The 17,482-nt window shown below is 39.5% G+C and overlaps 1 protein-coding gene across 1 annotated transcript; it reads left to right on the top strand.

Moving 5' to 3' along the window:
- Window positions 1-1,765: 1,765 nt before the first annotated feature.
- On the top strand, window positions 1,766-7,252 carry LOC139654709 (CUB and zona pellucida-like domain-containing protein 1). Its single transcript, XM_071531854.1, has 7 exons — window positions 1,766-1,893; window positions 2,878-2,936; window positions 3,342-3,529; window positions 4,434-4,825; window positions 4,988-5,084; window positions 5,178-5,358; window positions 7,023-7,252. Exons 3-7 carry the CDS (start codon window positions 3,371-3,373, stop codon window positions 7,157-7,159), a joined length of 966 nt encoding a protein of 321 aa, XP_071387955.1. The 5' UTR covers window positions 1,766-1,893; window positions 2,878-2,936; window positions 3,342-3,370; the 3' UTR covers window positions 7,160-7,252.
- Window positions 7,253-17,482: the final 10,230 nt, after the last annotated feature.

The following is a 17,482-nucleotide window of genomic DNA, read 5'->3' as shown; positions in this document are numbered from 1 at the left end:
ACAGTACAACCTCATCATTTTCATTGAGCACCACTACAGCCACAACAACGACCACAGCCGCAAGCACAGCTGGAGCGACAACGACCACAGCTGGATCAACAACGACCACAGCTGGAGCAACAACGACCACAGCTGGATCAACAACGACCACAGCTGGAGCAACAACGACCACAGCTGCACCAACAACGACCACAGGTGGAGCAACAACGACCACAGCCGCAAGCACAGCTGGAGCGACAACGACCACAGCTGGATCAACAACGACCACAGGTGGAGCAACAACGACCACAGCTGCAACGACAATGACCACAGGTGAAGCAACAACGACCACAGCTGCACCAACGACCACAGGTGGAGCAACAACGACCACAGCTGCACCAACGACCACAGGTGGAGCAACAACAACCACAGCTGCACCAACGACCACAGGTGGAGCAACAACGACTACAGCTGCACCAACAACGACCACATCTGCACCAACAACGACCACAGCTGCACCAACAACGACCACAGGTGAAGCAACAACGACCACAGCTGCACCAACAACGACCACAGCTGCAACGACAATGACCACAGGTGAAGCAACAACGACCACAGCTGCACCAACAATGACCACAGCTGCACCGACAACGACCACAGGTGAAGCAACAACGACCACAGCTGCACCAACAACGACCACATCTGCACCGACAACGACCACAGGTGAAGCAACAACGACCACAGCTGCACCAACGACCACAGGTGGAGCAACAACGACCACAGCTGCACCAACGACCACAGGTGGAGCAACAACGACTACAGCTGCACCAACAACGACCACATCTGCACCAACAACGACCACAGCTGCACCAACAACGACCACAGGTGAAGCAACAACGACCACAGCTGCACCAACAACGACCACAGCTGCAACGACAATGACCACAGGTGAAGCAACAACGACCACAGCTGCACCAACAACGACCACAGCTGCACCGACAACGACCACAGGTGAAGCAACAACGACCACATCTGCACCAACAATGACCACAGCCGCAAGCACAGCTGGATCAACAACGACCACAGGTGGAGCAACAACGACCACAGGTGGATCAACAACGACCACAGCTGCATCAACAACGACCACAGCTGCACCAACAACTACCACAACCACACCAACAATAACAACAACAACAACAACAACCACAGCTGCACCAACGACCACAACCACATCCACAACATCTACCATCATGCCCACCACTCTCCTCTACCGTCCATCAATTGCTGCTTTAAGCAAGATTCCTCTGCAGTTCTCTATTTATGGTTTGTTAGCAATTTTTCCATTGTAGCATTTATTTTTTATTTGTATTTCATTTTCACTAAGTCACTCTCTCTCTCTCCTTTTTTGACTTTCAGTTGACTCACACTACGCCCCTTCATGTCTCGATGGTGATTATTTCCCCATTTTTCTGTCTCCAACTCCACGTAATGGAGTAAATCTTCCTGCCTTTGTCAACAACACACTCAAAATCAAAGTCAGAGCCACAGCAAAATACGCCAAGTAAGGAAATTCCACATTAAAATCTTGTTATAATTTTGCTATTGTTTGTTATGTATGAGTTAAATAGAAGAATCATGGCCCAGTGCATCATTCGGAATGTACAGTATAATTTTTCGTAGTATTAGCCTATAGTTAAGAGAATTAGCTTACAGAATATTGCTGTCCTTGTTGACCGGGGCAAGTTTATGAAAACATTGTTCTTCTTGTAGGATCCATGACCTCCTTATCATTGGACCAAAGGGCATTTCAAAGCAGAGGACCTCCACAGAAGAATATACCATAAAATGGACACCAGTGGATAATGAAGTGGATGACCATTTCCCCATTTGCTTTTATTTTGAGGCATTAGACAGGTGAGCTTCACATAAACTATCCAGTTTATTCCAAATCACATAAACCAGACGACCAGTTGATATCAATATGCAAAATTCTTCACAGGATGTTGTATTTGGCTTCTGCTTACATATTTTTGTATTTTCATCTTAAATGTGTTACATGTAGCATTTTTAAACAACAATATATCATTGTCAAATGAATTGTTTGTGCCAGTTTTTTTTGCCTGTTTTGTGCCATAAAGCAATCAAGCAAATTTCCTGCAAAACAGTGGCAAACAATGTAAAATACATTGTAGAGGCTGCCATTCTTCTCAATGGATGGTTTTGTTTGTTTATGGTAATTAGACTAATATCTCAAACTTAATGTGTTAATAATTTATTAATGTTAAAATGCTACATGGAGGACCTTTAACAGTTCACTGGTGAAACCATTATACCATTTGAACTCCATCCCCCCAAACGTATGAGTGTTTGGAATAATTACCTTTGCCAAGTAGGTTATACTTTTGCCTGTTAGTTTGTCTGTCAGCATAATATCTCAAAAACATATGAACGTGTTTCCATGCAATTTGGAATTTACAATTTGACAGATAGATCTTGGGCCAAGGAACAACTGATACATTTTTGGTGGTGATCCAGATCTGGGATTTCCACCATTAGACAAATATTGTTTTTTAACCAAAACCATGAAACTGTAACTGTAGCCATTCAGTCTGAATATCAGGCTAGAAACTAATGGACATAGACACTTGATTCCAAATCCTAATGGTTTGGTTGCATGATCAAGAATTCAGTTTAATTTATGGTGATGGGAATGATGTCTGTGGGTGTAACAACAAGTTGGAGAATTGTTCAGCGTTGGCAGAGGTTTGCACTCTCTGAATGCCTTCTAGTTAGTAAGTAATCAGATGTGAGACCATTGATTTCCAGATAACTGACATTACAGACTATATTGAGGGCAACTTAATTGAATAATTTACCACCTTTAATGTTCTATTCCAGACACCACAGAGTCTATCATTCAGAGCTGCGCTGTGTGATTACTGATGTTGGATACCATGGTGAGTTGATACACTTTTAACTCCTCGGAAAATTAGCAAAGTATCCCGGTCAAACAAATGCTAGGTTTCATGAATAATATAATGCTCAATGGTCTGTTTTGACTATTGGATATTGATTGTTCTTGTAGGTGCTGAAATGGGATGTTTTATGAAAGAGGGACACATGCAGAGTTATGGACATTTTTAACCCTCACGTACAGTAGCTGCACAAGTTAACACAGAACATATTCTTAGGGTTATATCCCGCTGAATGAAACTGAAAAATATTCACTGTATTAGATTAGCAGATTCTCAACTGATTGACATTAGTTGAGAATAACTAGTTTCAAGTCTCAAGTCTTCACCTCTGTTCACATCACCACGGAACAGAAATAAGTGTTACGTACTGTATCTCACACTTTCCAGAGACCATTGTACACTGCAATGAAACCACGATGACAGTGGAAGTGGCGAAGAGCTACCTTATCAGACGCAACGAGGACAACTTACACCTGAAAGACTTCAACGATCCTGCCTGCAACCTGACAAAACGCTCCAACTACACCCACCTGGTCGCCATCATGTCGCTGAACACCTGTGGGACCACACTGGAGGTACAGCACACTAAACTAACACAGTGTACTCTGTTTGCAGGTGTACATTGACCAAGGCAAGGCTTACCAAAATTATGGCTGAGAAAGGATCACTTTTGTTCAGTTGTTAACAGCCGTAGACAATCTTAGTTCTTTGCAGATTTTGGGCCCTAAGACCTGGTTTCTTAAAGTTTACGTAGTTAGGGTAGATCATTGTTTGGAGGAGCTTCTAAAAACCACTATAAATGTAATAGTGACAAGGCTAGTGAACCTTCTCTGCAGCACAAAAATCATGTATCAACATTCAACATTCATGGAAGATGAAAACAGTACACGTTGCTAAGAGATTTAATGGTAGAATTGTATAGTTTTAAGTATAATCAGCATTCTAATATCCACAAATAAGACACTGATTTGAGCAAGCCAGTGGGGAACAACCTGCTTTGCCATCATTACAGCTGAGCCAATTTTGGGAGATAACATACATACTATCCTGTACATTCTGAAATTTCACTATTTAGCATATTTGACATGGTATAAGGCACATTAGCCTCCAACACCAAGAGAAGTGAACCTTGGTGTAGGATGTAAATTAGAACAGGATGCATTTTAGTTTAATCATGGCTAATGATGTGAATAACTCAGCTATAAACTGACAAACTGTTATGGAAACTGAGCTTTGTCTATTACAATACACAACTGAAAATAATGCTAGTAATAATGGTGATAGTAATGTCAGCTTGGTTGTAAATGTTAGCTAGTTGATAAATCTGAGCTGAAAAGTCTGGTCACCTAAAAATATCTTTCTGGTAATATTTTCCAGTGCAACATTAAAAAGGGTGTTTGTGTTAAGGTGTTTTTCGCTGGGCTTTATATAATGTGCTATTTCTTATCAAAGCAATGAATCAATCAATAAATCCACCAGCCGAGTGTTGATCACATCACACAGAATGAGATCACATCGGCTGACCCAAGTGAAATTATTTCCAGGCAACATGATGTTGAGATCGCCTTTTCATGTGTCTATCCCAAACGGGCCAACCTGACGCTGGGATTCAGACACAAAAACCCATATGCCTTTAGAGAGAGAGGCTTTGGTGCTTTCAAGTTTCAGTTTGAATTCTTTGAGAGCAAGAGGTTCAGGAAACAGAAGGAGGCCAGCACTTACCCAGTGGAGGTGTACCTGAAGCAGATGATCTTCATGGAGATTGATGCAACTACCTCCATCCCCAACACAGAGCTGTTTGTGGAGTCTTGCAAGGCAACTCCCTATGACAATCCAAACTCTCGCATTACCTACACTATCATTGAAAATGGGTAGGTGTACGCAGTGATGAAGCATCCAATTCCTTGTGTGTTACATGTATTAGACATCACTATATGTGCACATATATTATTCCCTTACATGGTGTCCAATGTAGTTATTATGAGGAATGCTAGTATTTATATTTCTAAACCATTATCACTGTATTATTACAGGTGTGTGAGGGACAACACAGTGCAAATTTACCCCGGCTTCAAGTCTCAATTCAGATTTGGAATGGAGGCTTTTGAATTCATTGGTGCTCATGAGGAGGTAAAATGAAACATACCACCATGTTGTTTACAGTGAGATGTGTAAATGTGCTTTTGGTTTGGAGGGACTGACTTCAGCTCACTTTGTCCGTAGGTCTACATCACCTGCTCAGTCATCCTGTGTGAGACTGGGGTTCCTGGAACCAGGTGCACTCAGGGATGCATCAGGTCCAACTCAGGGAACCAGCGCCACAAAAGGGAAGCTATCGCCGAGACTGCCATGCACTCCATTTCCCAGGGACCTTTGCATCTGATTAAAACTTCTGACAGCCAAAGTAAGTGTGCATATACACTACCAGTCAAAAGTTTGGACACACCTGATTGAATGTAGGTTTGTTTACCAGCAGGGTGGTAAATCTGCTTAACCCAGACATTGCCACATTCTTGTGGGCGGAAAATGCGAAATGCTCTCTCATAGTTGTTGAGTTGCATGCTCAACAAAATGCCATGCATGGACCATGCATCCATGGCATTTTGCACTATAGTTTGGCTTCTGAACGTTCTTTGTTGAATAATTGCATCAGGTTGCAGCCAAGACTGTCTGTTCAGTGACACAGAGACTTTTTGACAAGTTCTTGGCCCTTGGATCTATTTTGGCACAGATGTAGTAATAATAATGCACCCAATGTTGGACTGATGTCTACATTCAATAAGTTAAGTTACACTGTGATACATCAAACCATGGCCTGTTGCTCCCACAGCAAACCAGAGCTGGGAGTGAGCCAAACAACGCTGGGATTAACATTTTCATCTACCCATAAAAAGACTCACCTGTACAAAAACATGCGTGTGTCTCATAATAAACAAGCATAATGCAGTGGGGAGACCACAGAAAATGTGCAATCACCATGGCATAACTCAAGAACTCTGAGAAATATTTATGTTCCACTCCAAATTAACTGGACAATGTGCATATTCACATATATATATATATATATATATATATATATATATATGTTAAAATGTTAATGTACAGATTCATCACACATTTGATTATTGTACACACTGACCATGTAGTTTGTAAATGTCCACATCAACCGATCAATACGTATTACGCACTTTTACAATTTTCCCACATCATATATATAATTGACTGGTCGTTACGTAAGGGATAATGCCTGACGAGGTGTCCATTATCAGGAATTAATGGACGGCGGGGAGGCCTGAACCGTCCGACGCGCAGCGGAGTCCATTAATTCCTGATTATGGACACCTCGTCAGGCATTATCCCGCTTATACCATGGTCACTTGCCAAAGAAAAAAAAATTAAGACCATTAATTTATATTTTCATGCGTTTTGTAATCAAAATCTAAAGTTTTTCACAAGCCATAACACAGTTTCCCTGGTAACACCTGAGGGTTTGACTAATACCTGGAACAATCATTACCATCCCATAAGGTTCTTATGCAATGGAAACATTGTTCACTACTCCAGTAAATAGGACGAACCTTAGCTACGACTTGGCAGCGGGAGATATTTCTAGTCCGCTCAGCTCATAGAACCCTTTGGCTCAGCTATGAGTCAGAAAGCTAACGTTATGCTAGCAACATTCAAAGTCAATAACGTTGCGTACGGTTGACAAACAGTAAATATAATTTGTCAGTATGTTTAACAACAAGACTAGCTAGCTATCCAGCCATGTCATTGTCCCCAAATCAATATTAAGATTTTCACGAACATACAAATTGTAAAAGGCTTTGACTGCGTCCCTGTTGCTATGGTTACTCATTTTAGATACAGGCTGATACTACGTAGCCAGTGCATTAATTTAGAACAGCAAACAGACAGTTTCACTGGAACTACTTACCTGCAGCCAATCAGAATTGAGTATTCACCCAGACCATGGTATAATTGGTTTTGTTGGATCTGAATTCCAGTCTGGCCTCTAACACACTTCTCTTTTTTTTGTATTTCTTTTTGTTTGTATTTCCCTTTTAGCCTCTGGACCAAGCCTGCATGTGGGCATGAACCTAATGTTCATTGTCGACTGCCTCCTGGTGTGTGGAGTGGTGGTCTACCGGTCCAGGAGGTCCAAAGCTAAATACCAACCCCTGCCAAACTCTGACTCAGACTGAGGATCAGAGCCATTTTTATCCACTCAGATCTTTAAGGTGATGGGAAGGATCCACACAGTCCTGTTTTACTACTGACAATGTTTAGTATATTTTCTTTGGTTTGGGTAGTTTGAATCATTATTTAACAGTAGGGGCTCAATTCAGACTTTGTGAAGATGCGCATGTTTGAGCTGTTCCTGTTCAGTGTGTGAACTGAGGACTGGGGCGTGTCTTCACCTGCACACAAGTTTATTCAAAACCTTGGTTGTTTTGTCCTTCCCATCAGGATAGTGGAAGACTGACCACTGGACTTTTTTGCATTTGCATGTCAGTTGTCATGTTAATTCAGGGTTAGGGTTAGTGGTTAGTTTGTTTAGGACAACTATGCTTGAAAATTAAATTGGCAACTTGTCCATGGGTCATTCATTGGATAAAAACGTTATGCTTTACAAAATGTGAAATCATTTAAGCTATTCCACATTTTTTGCCTAGAAAAATCACTGATTTCTTTACATCAAAAATATGTTTTATATCAAAAGATGAGTTTCTTGATGACAACTACTTTCTGCTCAACTCACTGACGTGATACTCTCCATTTCATTTCTCATGTTGGTGGCCAGACCAGAGCAACATGGGCAGACTCTGGAAAACTCCTGTTATGGCCATTTCAGCATCACATACCAATCCAAACTTAATGGAAATTTTGTTCCTTTGTGCTTCTGTGATGCAACACCAAGGACTTTGTCCTTAATTGTTCGTACATCAGTGTCTTGTCAATATATACACTACCAGTCAAAAGTCTCTCACAGTTGTTGAGTCTGGACACACATGATTGAATGTATGTTTTTCAATATCTTAAAGCCATTTTGATCTAAAGGCTTATGCTTAAATGCTTGAAATTTGTTTCTTTTCTTAGTGAAGTTGATCCTATGTATGAATTTCATTCCAAAGCCTTTGCCTTTCCATCAAGGCAAAGGGCAGCTACTTTAAAGAGTATAAAATATAAGATAGTTTTGATTTGTTTAACAGTGCATAATGTGGAAAATAGTAAAAATAAAGAAAAATGCATATGTCCAAACTTTTGACTGGTCAGAATCTGAATCTGCATATTAAAATGTGAAGCGGGACACGCCTCGACATACGGTGATGATATCCGTCACCTGAAGTGCGCACACTGCAGGACACTAACCCCACGTGCAACTCCAGCGTTTGATTCACATATTTAAAAACTGAATTTAGCATCATTGCACGGCACTTAAGTGAAGTCTGTATCGGGCCGAACATGATTACTCCATGATTACATTAATTCTCACTTCAAATGTCTGTGAAGCGTCTCTGAAGAACAATAAAGTTTTATTTGCAATATTCCTGTCTTGTCTGAGTCATTTAGAACCGGGCATTTGCATGGCTTTTAGTTTTAGTGAGCCTCTCATTCCTTTAGATTGAATTTGTGATTGATAAATATGAATGTGTGTCAATGAACTGAGGAAAAAAACAGTGGGAAGATGAAGATGACTTATTCAATTTGGTAAAATGACAAGTAAAAAAAATGTGTTATTCAGGCAAAAGCAGTGTATTCTTCAACCTCACATCCTCTTTACTATCTATTATCACTATTATTTGAAATTTGATGAGTGTGGACTGCCCATATTCATTTTGTCATGAATAAGCAAAACAATGTGGCCTTACACTTAATTCATTTTAGGACATTTTTACATCCATGCACATTACTGTGAAGATTGAAATTGAAAGTATTCTACTTGCTCTAAACATGCTGGCGAAATGAAGGAGGAGCTGGTTTCGCCCCAGCCTTTGTTTAGTTAATCAGGTCTGGATTATCCCAGCACTCAGTGTTACAGGAAACTAAAACACCACAATTGTTATTGCTTGGCTCTGGCATGAGCCATCTGTGGTTACTTCCTTGTAGAATTATATATTGAAGCATTAAGTACCTATTAATTTTCACTGGAACATTATGCCCTAGATTTCTCTTCTATTGTTCTATACGATATTAGCTGCTGTCAGTCCAAAGGCCTCTTGATGAGAAGGATTTCCATTCTATCATTATTATTATTATATGTAATAAGAAGTCTAGCAGTTGGCAGCAGGCAACAGAAAACAATATACTGTAAACAGTCATGTTGAAATGACCGTAAAGTAGCACAGGCATAAGCTGGATGGACACACAGCAAACAAGGTGACAAATAACAACAAGGACACCACTAAAAGTAATTATTATTATAATTATCATAATGTATCTCTCCATGCACATTGCTGAAGATACTCTGGGAGGGAGCGATACCACTCTCGCGGTTGAGAGGAACCATCATATTAAATAGTTTTAACTTTAGGCCTTTTGTATATGCACACACATTATTGCACAATATTAAACAAAAAGTGTTTTCTTAACTGTGCAGATGAAGAAGTGACTCATCCTACTTCTGTCAAGTTGATCAGGTCAGGTTTCTCACAGCGTTCCCTGTAAAACGATACCTATCACTGACATTGGTATTCTTTATGACCAGCATGTGTCAACTGTGGATACTTCACTTTAGATGTGATTGTAGAATCATTAGCCTGACCAAGTAATGTAAATCAAAACAATCAAAATCAAAAAATGTTTTGTTCTACAATGATCTGAATTTTAATAGAAATGACAAATGAGACAATCCAAGCCCGTCTTTGTAGTCTGGTGTTAATTCTACAGTATATCACAATGTATCATCATAATGAAGATGTGGGCGTTTAGTCACTATTGAGTAACCGGCTTTAGGGTTGGGCTAGAGGTTACGTTTCTCACATAAAATCTTAAAGAATAAGTTTGGCGATTTTGGAACTATATATAATTTGTCTCTTACATACCTGTAGTACTTGGACCCACAGACGGGGTTTGTCAAAATATCTCCAAAAAAGCCAGTCTGTGAAAATGATATGGGACTATTTCTATCCACAGAGCGGAAAGCAGCAGCACTGCACCATTTCCACTCAGTGGATCGTCTTCTACCAAACTCTACTACTGTTTACAATCTCACCTGACTGTCAAAAACCAAATCACCCCACCAGTAACGACCTTTCACCCCACAGCGGTCTGTGCTGCGGCAGAGTAAAATAGTTCTGTGATTTCCCTGATTAGTGAAAGTGTGCGTAATGGAGGAACTGTGTCATGAAATCAGAGCTAATTTTCATTTATGATCTTTTCCGTTCACTCTCAACTCGCTGTGGAGCATAAAATATGGCTTTTTTAGAGATATTCTGACAAACCCCAGTTGGACTCATTGTTAGCAGTAAGAGGCTACGGAGCTCGCCGTTTCAACCGACAGCTGACTTGGGAGCCAATATTGTCTGCGGGTCCAAGTACTACAGGTATGTAAGAGACAATATATAATTATATAAAGGTCCAAAATTGCTGAGTTTATCCTTTAACATTCAGCATTTTGAGTGCTGATAAGGAGAGTTACCCTGCATTCACACTGACTGATGGGTCGCTGTATTCTGACTGATTTTGGGCAGTGCAAGATGCTCCTATTGCATAATGCTAAATCCCTCACACATCATTGTCAGTATGAAAGGGCAGGTCTGACCTAATTGCATACCTAGATGGCTTCATTGGCACATTTTGTGTTTACAAAGCCATCATAGGGCAACTCCCTGGTTATTAAAATTTCCTTTTTATTTGTTGTTCAGAACTTACCGCTTGCCACTGTTCCTCGCCCTTCCATGGAATTTGGGAAGATGACTTTTAGTTATTATGTTTCATGGTCCTGGAATCAGCTCCAGAAAGATGCAAATCTGGATCACTTCATCCCTCTGGGTGATTTTAAAAGTCTAATGCAGTCCTTAAAAACTGAGGTTTGCAGATGTTTTACTTGAGAGTGTATAATGTGTAACTTTTTGTTTTGTGTTGTATTTTACATATATTGTAATATCGGCTTCTTGCACCGTTGGCCATGGCTCCCTAGCAAAAGAGATGGACATTTCAATGGGACCCACCTGGTTAAATAAGAGAAATAAAAACAAAACAAAACTGTGTAGTGGTCTGCAGCTACAAGGTTTTAAACAATCAAATTGTGTATTTTTTGCTGCTTCGGTATTGCCTTTTTGAACATTACATCATTTTGTTGAGTAAGCATAGCATCATTTTTGCGATGTTTATTCCTGTAGTCTTTCAAATAAAAGTTGTAGAGAACTGGGAAACCTTGAACGGCTGTAATCAACATCTCATCCATTTTGCTCTTGCTTGGGGAGATGTGAGACCCACCAGGACAGGAGGGCCAGAGTCTGTTAACATCTTCATCCAATATGCCCAATAGTCCTGTCCATCACCTCTGTCCTTTAAGGAATACCACATTTCATTCTGGTCGGTGCACTCTTATTCAATCAAATACCTGGCACTCTCTCTTTGCCCAAAGACGCCCACACTTCTCTATTGCTGCTGCCTGTTTACTGTAAAAGAAGGCAAGGGCACATTCTTCTAGATGTGTTTGTATTCTGCACTGCATGTTAAATGCATTCATCATTGCGTGAGTATTGCAAATCATTCTTTGCCATTGTTATTGCTGGCCTCTCTTGTTTCATTTTATCCAGTCTAATCTAATCTGATTCAGGTTTAACAATGGCTCATCACTCATGACATTCTCATCCCACATGAATGCCATGGAGTCAGTTTGTTTTGGCTGTGAGATTTAAAAACAACAACTGAGAAAAAAAACACAAAAAAACTCCCATCACTAACACAAATCAATCAAACTATCTGAGTGGGAGTAGGAAGTCTTGACAGCATTTAATAAAATTGATATGTATTCTGTATTTTGCTTACAAAATACTTATTTTGTTACTAGATCACTCGTATTGCACTTTTATGCTGGCCTCTAATTTACCTGAAGTACTTGAAGGACATTAAGTATCTCTTCTACAAATTGTTAGATTATGGAGAAGCTTGATGCACAACTCACTCCAACAAGAACTGTGAAGTTGTGGTTGTTCAGTATACTCCACTTTACATTTTTCACTGTTGTTTGCTTTTCAGTATTGTTTTGATACTATTATGACTTCAAAGATAGAATCCAGTAAATTTTCTTTTTCTATTGTTTTGGAGTCAGTGTCCAATTACATGTGTACAATCTGCTCATATACACTCACTGCTCATATACAGTCACTGTGTGACCATGTGCCTTTACTGTTATTATTATTATTATTATTATTATTTATCATCACTCTGATTTTTCTCCTCTATTATTGTGTTTGTTCTTCTTTTGTTTTTATTTTTCCTCTGTGTGTGTTGTAAAGCACTTTGGATCAACTGTGTTGTGTGTAAAGTGCTATATAAATAAAGTTGAGTTGAGAGTTGAGTTAAATACCAAAACTGAAAGTAACTAATTACATTTACTCACATTATTGAGTAGTTTTTTGAGTATTAAAGTCAGTAATTTCATTTCAATACATTTTTGCAGAAGTATTGTACTTCACTACTATTTTAAATCATATCCAACATAAATTGTCCAACTGTGGAGCCATTCACAGTGAACAATAACTCAGCAAAGAAGAGTAATTGGGATTTACTTTGTGCACTTTATTTTGTAATATCTAATTTTTCCAATTAAAAGAATATTGTTTGAACTCTGTCCTCTCATCCTTTTAGAATTACATGGAAAAGATCACAGCTAACAATGTTATCTTCAAATGTATATTTTAATTGAAATACTTTTTACTTTTAAATGAGATACTTCTTAGTTTTACTTGAGTAGATATTTACAGCTGTAATTTTACTTATACTTAAGTACAATTTCAGCAAGGTAACAGTGCTTCTTGAGGAGGATGATTTAGTGCTCTTTCCACTCCTTATTACTTTAATTGCAATTCAACTTTTGAAAGCTGCAGATATTGTCATCTCTCATATGAGCAATAATTTGATCCTGAAGAGGTATAGTGTTTTAGAATGGCTTTCAAATCACTGGCAAACTACATAAGATTCATAACTTCAAGTATGAGTACGTGACAGTGGTGCTGATAAATTTGTTCAGTAATTTAAGGTATTAGCAGGTGACAATCATGCTGATGAACTACTATAGGAACTTTGTGATAAAAGCCTCTTGTGTTTGAGAGTATGAGTCAGAGGTGCAAAAAAATGTTGCTTCAACAAATATGCACCGGTAAAACCTGTCACACCACAGTCTATTGGTAAATTATGAAAAATTGTAATCCAAGTCAACTCATTTCCTTGTACTAGGCTTTATAAGAAGCTCTGTTTAAGGGACAGATAGAGGGAGACAGAACTCACAGGACCATGGCTTCTGTCACACTGCTGCTGCAGCTGCTGGTTCTGGTCTACAGTGTGTCTGCATGGCGTCGTTACGTTCGAAATAATTATGTGTACTATGGGGGATCAGTGACCTTCACCCCAAAAGGCCAGAATTCAGATGGGACATACGAGATAAGTTCAAGTTAAACTTTAGGCAGTGGCAGGTGAATTTTTACTAGTAAGAGCATAGATGCTGCCTCATCCTTGCACACTTAAAGGACTTTGCTTGACAATGCCATAGCTCATCTGAAGAGGAAGAAAAGAATGTGGCTTTAATCAGAGACACAATAATGCTTTTAATATTCAGATCTTTGAGTAATTTCTAATTTCTTTTGTGTTGAGCCAAGGTGAAATGCTTTTACATGTGCAAAGTTATTAAATGCCTTCAAAATTACATTCTTCATTACTTCATTCTTGACAAAATGACCCTCTTTGGACATACACACGAGCAAGCTTCAGATCTGATAGGGTGTAATCTTAATAATCTGGTGGACCAGAGCACCTTATTTTATATATTTTTAGCAGGATCAAACTCCTCACCCTGACAGTGTTATTGCCATGCTCAACTCACTGCGAGAGAATCATGTGTTTTGTCTCTTGTGTATAAAAAGGTGAATGTTGATGAGAGCGAGCAAAATTCTGCCCTGCAAAAGACAGAGGCTTCATACTTTGTAATTCCCCTGATGTCTTTGCAGGTGGAGCTTCGCAACAAGCAAACCCATTACTACTGCTACCAGAATGGCTTCACTTGTTCCAGTGGAAACTGTGGGACTCAGACTAGCAGTACCACTGCAACCATTGCCAGGAATTCCTATGGTTTCAACTGGTGCCAGTATGAGGTGGTTATGAGAAGAAAGCTTCAAAGCAACCGACCCTTTGAGATCAGGTGAGAAATTATTGGTGAGATCATTGCTGAGCTCAAAAGAAGAGAGGAAAAAGTACCTACCAATATTGCTTTCATACACCAGCAGCAGCCAATCATAAACATTTGCATTATGCATCTTAAAAAATAGTCAATAATAAAACAAGTACAGTAAGCATTGCATATCAACCGAAATGATGATGTAAAAGATTATGCTGACTGCAAACTCCCCAGGTTGTCCATTCCATTAACTAAGAGCCTTGATGCAAAAAGACTAATTACCTTTAGACTTTTGGTCCCTTTGCATCATAAAATGATGCAAAAGTCTGAATAGTCTGCTGATACTCATTAAGTATTTACTAAGACTTTAGATGACAAGTCCAGTGCAGAATGTTGTTCCTTCTGTGTACTTTGATTCAAATGCTACCTGTCCAGGAAGTCCTTACTAGTTACAGTTGTTTGCTCAATCTTAAATTGAGCCTTGAATTGAACAAGAAAGTTGCTATATAATGCTTATTTTTATTTCTGTTTCTCTTCCTCCTTCTCCTTCTTATGGTTGTTGTTGTTGTTTGTATGTTATCTGGTACATTTTGTTTGATTTGTTTCTTTCATGAGCAAATTGAATCTTTGTTTTGAAATAGACAATCTTAGGAAAATAGACAGAGTGAGCTTAGACATTTTAGGAGGATTCATTTGAATTTGAAATTCAAATCCGTCTTCATCAAGGAGAAGAATTGTAATCTGAAAGTAACAAAGCAGAGGCTTTAACATCACCAAGAAGAGACACATGCAGATAGAGGAAGGCATAGGGAGGCAAGGCTTCCTCCAAATAAACACCCAATAAACACCCAATATTAGTCCACCAAAAAGGAAACAGGTGCAAAATGCAATAAAATGTGCCAAGGCATAATGAAATGCCTATCAGTTTATGAAAGTAGCATCGGAGAAACAAATAAATAACCCCGAGAACAAACCACTCAGAAAGGAGCCAGCTGCAGAAACACATTTATTTAGAGTGATAATCGTGTTACATATTATTCTGGGAGTAATGGTTATGATAACTGGCCTGATCTTGTGAAATGTTACAAGTTTTGGCTGATAAATACTCATTTACTGCTGATCAGAGTTTTTTCATTGACACATTTACTAGATGTGGTCCTTGGTAAGATTAATGATCATTATTAATGATCAGGATAATCATTGATTAATTTGTTGTTGATTTAATTATAGGAATTGAGATGCATTACATTGACTTATCTACTGCACAGTAAACATTCCCTTTCTTTCAAATGGATTCAATCTGTCTCTGTCCATTCCTTTCTAATCATCATGTTCACAGCCGTTCAGAGGCTTATTATCAGTATCACTTATTGTCAGTACAAATAACCATATCCTCTTAAATAATGTTAAAAATATTGTAACATTGTCCTTATTATACAAATGTTTCTCCAACAGATATCCCTCCTACGTGAATTATTACGATGGCCGGGGATACTGGATAGGAAACTCCAGAAGCTCCCGGGCTGGTTGGAGAATGATGGCACATGTGGACCTGGGAACCCGATCTGATACTCGTGAATCCAACAAATCTCCCATCACAGCCATGTCACCTGTTCTCCGGTAATGACCAATGTCATTTCCTGTTTTGGGTTGCTGCATTGCAGTGTTATCTAAAATACATAGTTTGAGATGTAACCAATAAAGGAATGATTAAGTTTAGTTGCCACACACAGACAGGGTGCTTTGTCCTGTGACTCATGTTATGCCCTCCTGGAATGTGTTTTTTAGCCCTTGTCCCCACAATGGCTCTGCAGCGTCCCGCTGGTCATAAACTTCTACTTTAACTCCTGTCTGTGCCAGCAAAAATGCTTTTAGGCCTAGACTGTTCCTGATTCAGTTGATTCCCACTTCACAGAATCCCCCGTAACTGTCCGCGGGCAATCAATATGACAGTTTTCGACCCTGATGGTGATCGGGTCAGATGCAGGTATGCAGCATCCAGTGCTGAGTGCGGTCTGTGCTACCAACCTGTGGGTTTCTCTCTAGATCAGGTAAGATCTTGGAATTTGAGTTACCCAAATTCTTCACTTTGAAAATAAATAAATGCAAGTATAATTTTGTTAGTTTGCACAATTTACTCAAATCCAGATTCAGATTTGTTTATAATGTCCTTTTAACAGATGGGTTTGCAAAGAGCCTTGCACAGATTGTGTTCCCATTGCCATTCATGTCTGGTCATATTAAATATGAGAAAGTGATGAATAGACAGTTACAATTTTCCCTAACTCCAATTCACACATCTGTTAATCTGTTCAAAATGATGTAGATTGTTTGCTGGAGAAATTAAGTATTGATAATGTTCTCACTTCTAAGCTACTTTAAGTTTATAAGTGTATTGAGGGCAGAATTTTTTTAAATAATCTGCAACACATTTGTATAAATACACTTCTGTTTTGTTGCTCTCTGTTGCCACCTGATATAACACAATAGTGATTCAAGCATATCTGATGATGTTTCATTACTGATGAAGCATATCATCAGTAATTTTGCCCCACATTTTCAGTCAGTTCAAGTTGTATGAAAAGTGAAATCAACAAAAAGAAATGAATGATGAAGATGCCAATATTGCACAACATATCAGCTATTACAGCCTTTGTAAAGTGTGTGTCAAAAACAATTTTCCTGTTTTTTTGTCAGAATTCCTGCTCCCTATCATATTCCCCCAGTAGTCAAACCGGAATCCATGCATTTGAGCTAGTAGTGGAGGACTTCCCCAGAAAACACATCACTGTCTCCTACTCTGATGGATCCTACACCTCAAAGAGTCCCCTTTCAGTAGGAAGGAATAAACGTGAGATCACTATCATGCCATCATTTTCATCAAGCACCACTACAGTCGCAACAACGACCACAGCTTCACCAACGACGACCACAGCCGCACCAACAACGACCACAGCCCCACCAACGACCACAGCCGCACCAACAACGACCACAGCCCCACCAACGACCACAGCCGCACCAACAACGACCACAGCCCCACCAACGACCACAGCCGCAACAACGACGACCACAGCCGGAGCAACGACGACCACAGCCCCACCAACTACAACCACAGCCCCACCAATGACCACAGCCCCACCAACGACGACCACAGCCCCACCAACGACCACAGCCGCACCAACGA

The sequence above is a fragment of the Centroberyx affinis genome, unplaced genomic scaffold (assembly GCF_046629955.1).
Source record: "Centroberyx affinis isolate AG114_WGS23_722 - 3 ecotype Tasmania unplaced genomic scaffold, CSIRO-AGI_Caff_v1 ptg002143l_1, whole genome shotgun sequence".
NCBI lineage: Eukaryota > Metazoa > Chordata > Actinopteri > Beryciformes > Berycidae > Centroberyx > Centroberyx affinis.
The sequence above is the reverse complement of the archived record's forward strand: the minus strand, read 5'-3'. Positions and strand labels throughout refer to the sequence as shown.

Bases quoted from the DNA above. Each gene is read 5' to 3' on its own strand.
- LOC139654709 (XM_071531854.1), top strand. From the start codon at position 3,371: ATGACAGTGGAAGTGGCGAAGAGCTACCTTATCAGACGCAACGAGGAC. The intron at 3,530-4,433 runs GTACAGCACACT...TAAATCCACCAG, and splicing joins CCTGTGGGACCACACTGGAG to CCGAGTGTTGATCACATCAC. The intron at 5,359-7,022 runs GTAAGTGTGCAT...TTTCCCTTTTAG, and splicing joins TAAAACTTCTGACAGCCAAA to CCTCTGGACCAAGCCTGCAT.